General features: G+C 45.7%; 1 protein-coding gene across 1 annotated transcript in view; it reads left to right on the top strand.

Annotated features, from left to right (window-relative positions):
* PTPRQ (protein tyrosine phosphatase receptor type Q) overlaps positions 1-12,372 on the top strand; it is a 414,802-nt gene that overhangs the window by 240,966 nt on the left and 161,464 nt on the right. The window contains exons 35-36 of the mRNA XM_029597117.1: positions 1,276-1,436; positions 6,564-6,709. Coding sequence (XP_029452977.1) covers positions 1,276-1,436; positions 6,564-6,709 — 307 coding nt within the window. The remainder of the gene's footprint in view (positions 1-1,275; positions 1,437-6,563; positions 6,710-12,372) is intronic.

Genomic DNA, 12,372 nt, shown 5'->3' with positions numbered 1-12,372 from the left:
AGCCACAGGTGAGAAAAAAAAGGAACATGACCATTCGCCTTGGAAAGTGCAATATTTAATAATAACAAATGGTCAAAAATTATATTTAGACCTTTTCATGTGGCAGTATACCCTCGCATCTGTTATCAAAAAGGAAAGGAACTGCGATTTTTCTAAGAGGAAAAAGCACAAAGTGCTTATTGGGATAATATAATTTTATTTGCCACAGTCAATACTGTCATCTTGATAAAACTGTGAATTTTAAAATCCATTCATATCATCGTGATAGCTGAACCCCTGATGCAGCCAATTAGGTGAAACTCGGCCAGAGCTGGGCAGTGTTACTTTTAATTTTGACCATTTGTTATTATTAAATATTGCACTTTCCAAGGCGAACGGTCTTGTTCCTTTTTTTTTCTCACCCTAATAGGAACTGACTGAATCTACATACCTGAATGAGTTTTGCTTTTCAGCAATTATTTCATTGGAATGCTTCTTTTTTTTTTTTTAAATATCCTAATGCATTCTTAATGGCAGTCCAGCACTAGGATTGATTTATTGAATGCTTGCACCACTGTTTTCTCACTGAACATAACGAGGTGTTTCTGGTGTTGAATCTGGTGCAAGTATGTGCACTTCCCATAGATTCTTGTTTGTCATGTATTTATTTATTTTTCTGAATTTGATTATAGAGCAAACCATCAAGGCATGGCGCAAACCAATCATACAAAATAAACAATTAAAACAAATCACATACATGCATCCTAAAACATAATTAAAATCCCCACTGAACCCCGGCCTTTCTAGGTTATAAGCGCCATGAAGCAGGGACTGTTTCTTATGTGTATCTGTTAGGGATGTGCATTCATATCTATGTCTTTTCAAGTTATTTTCAGAACAAAACGATAGGAAAACCCATGAAATGTATTTTTTTTTCCTTCTATCATTTTTAGTGCATATTATTCAGAAATAATGTGCACTAGTTCCAAAACCTAAAAAAAGCAATAACAAAATTGGGGAGAAAATGAAAAGACATCAAATGACACGACCCAACATCTCTCGTAGCGCTTCAGAAATGATAAATAGCAGCTATAGCACTGAAGCAAAAGTGGTACAAGCCTTAAACAAATCAAACCCTTTATACCCTAAATTAAAATGTATTTGATTATTGGCATCACTATTCTTCACAGGGAGGGTTATGGGCCATTTACAGGGGTGTAACATATAGAAAATTACAGTGGCAGTATATAATATATTATTTCAAAAACTTTACACTCAGTTCTATATTGTTTCTAGGAATACAGAGACAAGGAGAGCCATTAATGTAACTGAGCCGTCTCTGGAACTTGCGGACCTGGAAAATAACAGTGAATATCAAGCTTACGTAACTGCAAGTACCAGATTTGGGGCCGGAAAAACAAAAAGTGAGAAGATTAGGATCCGAACAACTGAGGGAGGTAAGGTTTTACATAATGCTGCATAAGAAAAACAATTTAGAACAGAGAGGGGTGCTGTTATTTTGGCAAAGTGCCCAAAAATCCACAGCATCTCCAAAAGTGATATCGATGTGCTGGGGAGGGCTGGGGGGTGTGGTGGGTGGAAGTCTGACCTGTCGAATGAATCTCGCCACCAGAGGTGGCAGGCATCGCTCCTCCATAATGAATCCTACCTTGGTACCACTACAGCCACCTCCACCTGCTTCTGTCCGCCTAGCACCACTCCAGATAAGCTACAGGGTTGCCACTGTGAGCATATTCGAAAGTCACAGGCCATCTGTGCTGCTTATCTTCTTTGTCGCAAGATCAGCATAACCAGCCTGAAAGTGCTGAAGATGCTTGTGGTGCCAGCAGGATTGTGGTCCCAATGGCGTAGCGGGCTGGGCAGAATATCTTCACGTGCCGCGGCGTGGCACACATGTTGTGGGCTGGCAACCTCTGATAGTAAATAGTTCTAAAAATCTGAAATATTATGGGATCTTTATGTAAAGGTGTGTGGAGATTCTGAGGTAGAATCTCTTTTGCAAATGCCCAGAAGTGTTCTTATAAGAACAATAAATTATGAATGGTTTACAGTGGCAGTCACGATTGCAAACTAAAGAGGTAATTTATTTTCAAAGGAGTTACCCGCAAAAATGCAACATACTATTGTAACAATTTTCAAAAGACATTTACTCAAGTAAAGTGCACTTATGCAATTAAATCCTATGAACAATTCAATAGCATACATTGTAGTAATTTCCAAAAGCCCACTTACACGGGTAAAGTGCATTTATGTGTAAAACCCAATTTTAAGTGCGTAAATGCTTTTTGAAATCAGAGGATTATATTCAAACACCCTATGCACGGCAGCATACATGCAGGTATGTAGGTGTGCATAGTTTTACCATAGTATTTTATAACATGCACATATAACAGATGTCCATATTATAAACTACGCATATGTTTACTCCACAACTTAATGCGCATTTGTAGACCAAATCATGACGACATGCAGTACATTGAAACCATGTATTTCAATGCATTGAATGCACATACCTTACCCACCTATTTTAAAAATATATGCGCATATAGGGGTAGATTTTCAAAAACGGCGCGTTGGCGTACTTTTGTTGGCGCTCCAGGCGCCAACAAAAGTACGCAGGATTTTAATAGATACGCGCGTAGCCGCGCAAATCCTGGATCAGCGCGCGCAAGGCTGCCGATTTCGTATAGCCGGCGTGCGCCGAGCCGCGCAGCCTGCCTCCGTTCCCTCCGAGGCCGCTCCGAAATCGGAGCGGCCTCGGAGGGAATTCCCTTTCGCCCTCCCCTCACCTTCCCCTCCCTTCCTCTATCTAACCCACCCCCCCGGCCCTATCCAGACCCCCCCCCTACCTTTGTTGGGGGATTTACGCCTCCCGGAGGGAGAAGTAAATCCCCGCGCGCCAGCGGGCCGCTAGTGCGCCGGGACGCAACCTGGGGGCGGGCCCGGGGGCAGTCTGGGGGCAGGCCTGGGGGCAGGCCCGGGGGCATGCCCGGGGGCAGTCTGGGGGCAGTCTGGGGCAGGATCTAGGCCTCCGGCACAGCAGCTGTGCTGGGGGATGGTGCGCCAGCAGCCGGCCGGCGCACACAGGATACGCCTGCCTAAATTCTTGAAATAAGGTGGGGGGGGGATTTATGTAGGGTTGGGGGGTGGGTTAGATAGGGGAAGGGAGGGGAATGTGGGGGGGAGTGGAAGAAAAGTTCCCTCCGAGGCCGCTCCGATTTCGGAGCATCCTTGGAGGGAATGGGGAAAGCCATCGGGACTCCCCTAGGGCTCGACGCGGGCAAGGTGCAGAAGTGTGCACCCCCTTGTGCGCGCCAACCCCGGATTTTTTAACATGCGCGCTGCAGCATGCGCATGTTATAAAATCGGGTGTACATTTGTAGTGTGCACAAATGTACCCCGCGCACGCTTCTTTAAAAATCTACTCCATAGTTTTGCATTTTGAAAAGTATGTGCTTAACTTTTCCTGAAAAAACCCTACCTGGACAGGTGGAAATGTGTACGGCTAGAATTTTTGGAATAATTTTCAATGAGAAAGTATGTGCATGCATTTCTTTTGAAAATTTGTGTAAAATCTATGCATAGCAAACTTTACAACAATGCAGGCAGTTACAAAATTACCCCTAAATACCTGCATTACCTTTCATGAGCAATTAATACATATTAACAGTATTGTTAATGTGCGTCGATTAGCTCGTGTTAGTGTCAATGGGCTAATAAGATGCAAAAGTATGCAAAGTAACTCATTACCTGTTAGCCCAACAAAAATGTACTCATGCTAAGATGTGGAAAATGCAATGTATGTGCATGAACAACAAATGTTTAACTACATCTCAGGTAGTTTTTGCATTACCTTCTGCATTACTGTGCATACTTTACTGTCTGTGGGAACACATGCCTAATTGATATTTTATTAACATTAGCTGTTAATATGTGCATGAAAGTTCATGTTTACTCATGTCAAAGCCTAATATTAGTATCATCCCCTTAGTTTGTAAGTTATTGGTATCATTTCATTTCCTTTGTTTTCAATCTTCACTTGTACTTAAACAAGGTTGGTAGCACAGTGACCTTGACAGTTTGAGGTGAGTAGTGGTGGGTGATTCTATAATGGATTTCATCATGCATGGGGTGATCGGTAATAATGATAGTTATTAACACAATGAGCACTAACTAAGTTACCATGTTACAATGTAAAATAAGGCACAACCTGCCCTATTCACATGGTAGGAGCAATGGATGCCATCTTGTGCTCCTACCATGTGACAGGGGCCGACCAATGGCACTGGTAGCCCCTGTGATATAGTAAGGGCAAAAGCTATCGGCACCATTTTGAATACCGGCAGCTGACGGCCCGAGTGTAGGAGATCACTCCAGGACCCTCGCTGGACCACCAGGGACTTTTGGCAAGTCTTGGGGGAGGGTCAGGAGGGTGGGGGTTTTATTTGTTAATGATACGTTGCATTCATGGGGGTTTGCCATACATTTCGGGAACCCACAAATGCAATGAATAGAGACTTATACATTGCGGATTGCGCATTCGTTCAAAACGAATGCACATCCCTAGTGATTGTATATATATAGTATTGCGGGGCATTTCTATCATTAACTGTACAGTCCAGCGGCATTTTATTTGGAAGAATTTTAGCGATATACCCCACCGGTTCTCGACTCAGTCCTCGCGGATTGTCTGGTCTTTCTGTTTTTCAGTCCATCCATAATAAATGTGCACGAGATATATTTTATGACCACTGCTTCCACCATATGGAAATATCTCATGCTTATTCATTGTGGCTATCCTGGAAAAATCAACTGGCCTGGCAATCCTCAAATATCAGGATGAGAACCCCAGGCCTACTCCACCGGGGAACATCTGTTCAGAAAACCTTTATTGTGAATTGTGGTAAGTTGGGCAATAGAAAAGCATCTGTTCGGGGTACACTAAGCTTTATGAGGACTATTTTCAAAGCCAGTTACCCAGGTAAATTAGCCTGGCTGAAGATTTGCTCTTTTCTACCTGCCTAAAAGTCTGCTCCGTCTTCTGTTGCCTGTGCACTTTTAGCTGGATTGAGGGGAATCGTTTCCAGTGACTGGGAGAAGGCAAGTTAGGGAAACAAAGAAGCTGACCCATCCCCAGTGGGGGGGGGGGGGGGGCTATGAGCACAATTTAAGTGCGGACCAGTTCTCCCACCAGCTTCTTCTTTCAGCAGATTTTCCACCCATCTTGCCCCTCTGTGGACAGCGTGCAAGGGGTCTCGATATGGTGGGTTTTGGGAGAGCACCAGTAACAGCACAGTGGCACCCAACAAGGGCTATGTTTAAGGCTGGTCAGCCAAAGAATAGCAAGTGGCAGGTATTCCTGCTGCTACGCCGCAGGGGTGGTTTAGCACGGAGGCAAGCTGCCTGTCACACTTAGGCTTTGATGGCAGGGATCAGCCTGCTCATCACCCAGAATTATGTTGCATGATAATAAGTGACTCCCGCTCTTTTATGGGCCAGGACATCGTCGCACTGCAGAGAACATTTTCCTAGTTAATCAAGAATGCCAATTGCAGGATAACTTGCGAGGCAAGGCTTCAAAGGCCCAATGTCCCCAATGGCGGAATATTGCCGTAACGAGATACTTTCTGGGCCTTTGCAAATTAAAATTCAGCATTGAATTGTTGAATGCTATTAACCTTTGCTGCGAGCATCTCCATCCAGTAAAGATCCTTCTTTTGAATTTTGGTGTGATGTAAATTTTCTTTCACAGGTATGATGGGTAAAATGCAGGGGAGTAGGGCGTGGGCAAATAGGCTTCAGGGAGGAGGCGAGTTGCACCTGTCACTGTTGTGAGCATGGATTTAATTTTCAAATCCACATGTGCTATTTTTCCATCAGATTTGTGCCAGAACAAATTACAAGCACAAAGTCTGTGGGTATTTTTAGCCCATGGATGTCGTAGACAATTTCCAAAGAAAAAACTTACCCACATTTCCTTTTGAAAATGAGCTACAAGGTCCGAGAGTACAAACCATCCCTGGACTTAGCAGCAGTGCAGCCTGTATGAAAATAACCCCTGACTTATCCTGACTCTTGTTACAAATATGTTTTCTTCCTGATTGGTCAAATGTGCATTACCTTTCAATGTATCAAGCTGCTTCCTCTGGATATCACCTTACAGAAGATCCAGTTACATCGGACAATGCTTGTGGGAATGGCCGTCAACCGTGTCAAGAATTCAGAGCAGTTTTCTCTGAACCTGTTCTCCATATATTATTAATTCCTTACCAAGAAATGTTTTACCAAGTTCATTGTAATTTAATTGGGTTTGCAAACTTTCAAAATATCTTTTCTACTCAATGAACGACATAGCCTGCTTACTTCTTCTTTTTTCCCTTGGTGGAAGGCTGGTGAGAGATTTTCATTAGATAACATAGGATTATTAGCTCCCTTTCGACAGTTGCTTGCATTGATGTCTGTTTGTGGAATTATCTTCTATTTTTTTGCCATTGAGGTTGTACATGTACATTTTTAATTAAGAACAGTAAAATGATTTAAACATAAATGTGTTTCTTTCCCAGTACCAAGTGACCCACCAAAAGATGTCCTATATCTGAACATCAGTTCTACAGAAATAAGGGTTTTCTGGAGCCCACCTTCCAAGCCCAATGGGATCATTCAGTATTATTCAATTTATTATATGAATAGTTCTGGAATTTTTACGCAGGTACAGTACAAATTACTTCATCTCCATGTTTCTCTGTTGCTACTAATGCATAGCAAATAGATTTATTTCTTTCAAACAAGCACATGTTATTGAAAAGAAAAATTAAAAAATGACCCATGATTTACTAAGGCCCGTGGGTGAAACCTCACTATGGGAGGGGCCACAAAAATACCTTCACCTCTCAGCTGTGTGATTTAGAATGGGCAAGAGTCGGATACTCACAAAACGAAAGACTTTCCCAGGGGTGGGGAGGAGAGGCTGGAGGAGAAAGTAAAAACAATATAAAATGAAGTAGACACACAATGAGGATAACGTTAAAAGCTGCACGCATCTGCTCATGTACGCGTGCATATGGGCTAGGGGTGTGCATTCGTTTTCGCCGTATTGGCGATCCGCAACGTATATTGCACTATTCGTAGTATTCGTGGGGAAGCGAAACGTATCGCAATTCCCCACGAATAAACGAATCTTCCCCCGAATTATACGGCCACCTAAATAAAAATGTAAACAAAACCCCCACCCTCCAGAACCCCCCCAAGACTTACCAAAACTCCCTGGTGGTCCAGCGGGGGGTCCTGGAACCATCCCCTGCACTCACAGCCTCGGTGCCGGTTTCATCATGGGCCGATAGCCTTTGTCACAGGGGCTACCGGTGCCATTGGTCAGCCCCTGTCACATGGCCATCGGCGCCATCTTGTGCTCCTACCATGTGACAGGGGCTGACCAATGGCACCGGAAGCCCCTGTGACATAGTATGGGCAAAGGCTATCGGCGCCATTTTGAGTACTGGCATCGGACGGCTGGAGTGCAGGAGGTCGCTCCGGGACCCCCGTTGGACCCCCAGGGACTTTTGGCCAGCTTGGGGGGGCCTCCTGACCCCCACAAGACTTGCCAAAAGTCCAGCGGGGGTCCGGGAGCGACATCCTGCACGCCGGCCGTCCGATGCCAGTACTCAAAATGGCGCCGATCGCCTTTGCCCTCACTATGTCACAGGTACCGACGGTCGGCCCCTGTGACATAGTGAGGGCAAAGGCGATCGGCGCCATTTTGAGTACTGGCAGCAGATCGCCTTTGCCCTCACTATGTCACAGAAGCTGACTGTCGGCCGCCGGATAAGTTGAAATTTAGGCGGATAAGTGTGTGCAAATGATATACATATGTGTCTTTACTTCAAATTTTAAAGGGATACACGAGTAGATTTAACACATATTTTAGATGTATTTAAAAGTCAGCTTTTACACATGTAAGTTGGGAGATTTTTTAATATGTGCACAGCAATGAAATGACCAGTTTTTCCGATTAGTCTGCCTACTTCATCTGCGGGTCATTGAGACCTGAAGACCCCCAGTTTCCCCCAGACCTCCCCACCCAGGCATTTTTTCACGTTTAAGATGGTTATAATCACTTCAGATATTTATCAGGAGTAAATATATGTGAGTAAACTGTCAAATTTACATGCATAAACTGCTTATAAAATAGCAACTTTCTCATGTAAATGTTGGCCCCACCTCGGATCTCCCCTGGCCTTCCCCTTGCTTACATGCGCATAGTTACTCACGGGCCCTGATGTATGCACGTATGTTGAGGTTTCTAAAATAGCACATGCTTGCATATATGTTATTTTACATACCTAAGTGCTATTTTTTACATGCACAACTTTTGAAAGTTCACCTTTATATTACTATTGCAAGTAACATAAACAAAATCAGTACATGCAGATTTAGTTAACCCATTTAGATTCTTATACTCAATGGGAAACAGAAGCACATGACATTATGGCACAGAATAATTTATTAGCATTACAAAATTATGAAAATTAGCTTTATGTATGTTATATCAGAAACCATTAATCCTGCTCTCTCAGCGGTGTATGTAGCACTCAGAGTAGATATTTCCTTTGGCATCCTTCCTCCGCCCCCCAGCAATGCCTGGTTCCCTCAATCCCTGCCCCTTCTGGATCCCCTCACCCACTGGTGCTTCTCTCTTCAGACCAGGAGGAGGAGGAGGAGGACAGCAGCCTTGCAGCAACTCTAGCGCATCCTCCCTCCTCTTCTGCCAGGGGCAGGGCCCGAGCATTCAGGCCCTTGGAGAGGAAGGTGGGGGGGGGGGGGGGAAACACGCGCTGGAGGGGAGGGGGCTGCAAGGCTGCTGTCCTCCTTGTGAGAGTAGCCGGTGAGATAGGGGATACAGGTGGGGTGCAGGGAGGGTAGATTGCCCCACTGTTGCTCTTCTGGGGAGAGTGGGAGGGAGCGTGGAAATTCACCATCCACAGCCAGCAATGCTTGCCAGCTGAAATGTGTTTTGGAGGACCATAGCCTCTATAGCCCCCCTCCCCCCACCATCACCACCACCACCATTCTGACAGCTGTGCATCCACAAGGTACAGCCATCAAATCTTTGTAAAGTCAGTCAATTATGAGGGAATTATGTGCAAGGCGCCCCAGATGTTCCGGGCCCAAGCCATCACATATTTCAGCCGGGGGTGGCTGCTGCCTGAAGCGAGGGATGAGATGGTGCTCTCCCCTCCCTCCCCCCCCCCAAGCACAGCATTGAATTGAAATGCTGCAGAAGGGGCAAAGCATGGGTCACTGTTCCCAGAGAAGTGGCAAATAGAGTGTCAGTGATAATATTTCTAGGAAGCTGGCAATCCTTCCACCCTCCCAGAAACCTAATCACTTGTCTACTATGTTTCCCCAGCATTTGCACCCTGGAGAAGGGGGAGATGGATGAATTGTGAGGGTCTGTATATGGTACACACTTTCTCCAGGTTGGTGCAAGGGTATTAGATGTATTAGGCAAACTATACTATACAGCCTTGCACCCCTGCCTTCCCAGCCCTCACCACACACAATTCAAAACTGCACTTCTAATAACAGATTTTGCATTATAAAAAGATATTCGTAATCTACTGAGGTAAAAAAAAAATCACAGCATGGATATTATTTTTGCATGTACTACTGGGGTGCCAACCAGAAGATGTCATGTACTATAATGTCTTGCAAAAAAGGTACATGGAACTCATGTTATTAGCCCTATTGTAAAGTACGTTCGATGGGGGTTTGGCCCACAGAAAGCCATGAGTAAACAATTACAATTTCCTAACATATAGCCAGATGGATTCAGGACCAATGGGTTATGCTCCCCTGCCAGCAGATGGCGATGGAGTCAGATTTCAAAATTGACATCACCCTAGATACACCCCTGCATTGACCTCAACCCTTCAATATTTCTCCATCTCCAGCAGATGGTGGACATACCTTTCCCTATGGGGATCGCTGTACCTTTTGGAAGGAGATATTCTGCATTTAAATTGGATAAAAAATTGAGCGCCGCTCCCTGCGGTGATACCTAAAGGTCCCTCCCCCAGTTGAGAATTCCTGAGGCAATTTCCGAGATCCCGCAGAAGTGTGCCTTTGTCCGGTAGCCGGTTCCCGGCATGGACTTTGCTGTTTAAGTAGTTGAAAGGCAGCGGGTGCCGGAAGCTAAGTGTGGCTATGTTGGCCAAAGCCCTCTCCCACTGTAGCCGGTAAGCACTGAGCCCAGATAAGTAAAAAGAGAGAGAAGATGATTTACCTTTCGATTCAGAAACATTTGGAGGGGTGTCAGTAAGACTTCCTCCGGTCTCCTATCTCGGTGTGCTATATGGATGTCGTTCCCGATCCCATTGGGATAAGTGGAAGTGGGCTTCCGAGCGGGTTGAGCGGCCCCCCAGTGGGCTAGGCCTTGCTTTAGGCTTGGTTGGCACACCACCATCATGCACACATCTTTGTGTGTGCCATATTGTCCTCCGTAGAATGTCAGTATGCGCAGTGCGTTGGCTCTGCGCACAACTTCACGCGCGTAGATACGCGCACAACCCATTAAGCACAAAATACAGGTAAAGCTGGGTGCACAGGCTGTGTGTGTGCTCGCGTCCCACCTAGGCACCTGAAATCTGTGCCCATAAAATTTTAAGCGAAAGCCGACAGAACACACAGTTACCGCCACCAATAGCTCTGGCAGCCAAGAAACATAAGCGCCTTTCTTTCTGCGCTGCATATCATATTAGGACAGCACAGTCTGACCTGGATTTTTGCTTATGTCAGCACTGTGATGAAGCCCAGGGAGAACTGGCCTCCCTGGACTTTGCTAAGCCCGGCTCCTCCCATTCAGAGGATAGGTTAGCCACAGCCTTAACTGGAAGTACCCCGGATCTGAGTACCCCTGGGACTGGGTCATTCATGGGACTGGGAAATTCAGTGGCACCTACCCCAGTATCTCCTGGGCTAGGCATGGACCTGGATGCCTTCTCTTGGGTGGAATTTTTCCAGGGCCTTCAAGCCTTTGTACAGGCACAGTCAGCAACCTCACTTGCCCCTGTCCAGACGAAACCTCAGCCGGTAAGCCATCCCTCTCCCAGTCCTATCGGCAGACCTCGAGGCATGCCTCATCTCATCAAGGGTATCCCTGGCAGGGACCAGGATGGCATAGATGAAGAGGAGAATACAGATTCCTTGGAAGATGGGGAGATACCCCTGGTTTAGAACCATATCAGACCATGTTATGGTTTTTCCAATGAGACAAATTGCCGGCCCTGGTTTCCCAGACCCTGAAGATGCTGGGAGTTCCTAGGGTGGACTCTATAATAGAACCAAAGAAGAAGCCCATTCTGATTTCCCTACGGAAAGCCTCTTGCTACTTTCCAGTACTGGAAGCCATCCTGGAGTTAATTGACCTGGAATGGGATGCCCCAGAAGCATGTTTTAAAGGGAGCGAGCATTAGAAGTTCTATACCCATTGGATCCAGCAGTGAGAGAGCGTTTGTGTTTCCCTAAAGTGGATGCACTGGTCTGTGCTGTCTCTAAGCGAACAACTATCCCAGTGGAGGGAGGAGCAGCCTTAAAGGATGCACACGATAGACGAATGGAGTCCATCCTTAAACAGGCCTTTGATGCAGTAGCAAGCAATGCGCACAGGCTCTCAGTCACACTTACCCACACACTCTCAATACCTCCCCGTCCCACACTCTCATGACCTCCCCGTCCCACCATGGCCCTTTCTTCAGGCCATGGTGGAATGGGCTCCGCTATGGCTTTGCTGGGCCTCCTCTTTTTTCAGGCTGTGGCAGAATGGGTTGCAGCGCAGTCCTGCCTCCTCTTTCTTCCGGCCACAGTGGGATGGACTCCACTGCAGCCCCACTGGGCCTTTTCTTTCTTCGGGCCATGGAGGGATGGGCTCTGCCACAGCCCCCTCTGGGTCTCCGTTTTCTTTGGACTGTAGCAGGATGACATCTTCTGAGACTTCTCCAGGCCTTTGTCCTTCAGGTTGCCCCTGATTTCAAACCTCCCAATGGCACTCCCTCCTGGCAGTCACCTGGTGTGGACTGCCCCCCTCACACCCTGTTAATAATTCCTGCTTTATATCTCAGTGCTGTTCACTTCAAGCAAATTTTAAAAAATGATTTTTTAAAATTCTGACCAGAATATTAGCACAAGTTGTCAGTCTAATATTACATGATTGATTAATACTTAGATTAACTTCTCTGCAGTCCAGATGGTTGATGAAGCAGTTGCTGATGCTTGGGAGATCTGCAATTCTTTCCCATACTTCAGCTGGTCCACAAGCAACTTGCCTCATGGAGAACTCCAAACTTTCACATACAAATAATATTCCCTGTCTATTTT

The sequence above is a fragment of the Rhinatrema bivittatum genome, chromosome 4 (genome assembly GCF_901001135.1).
Source record: "Rhinatrema bivittatum chromosome 4, aRhiBiv1.1, whole genome shotgun sequence".
In the NCBI taxonomy this organism is placed as follows: Eukaryota; Metazoa; Chordata; class Amphibia; order Gymnophiona; family Rhinatrematidae; genus Rhinatrema; species Rhinatrema bivittatum.
This window is presented reverse-complemented; position numbering and strand designations above follow the sequence as displayed.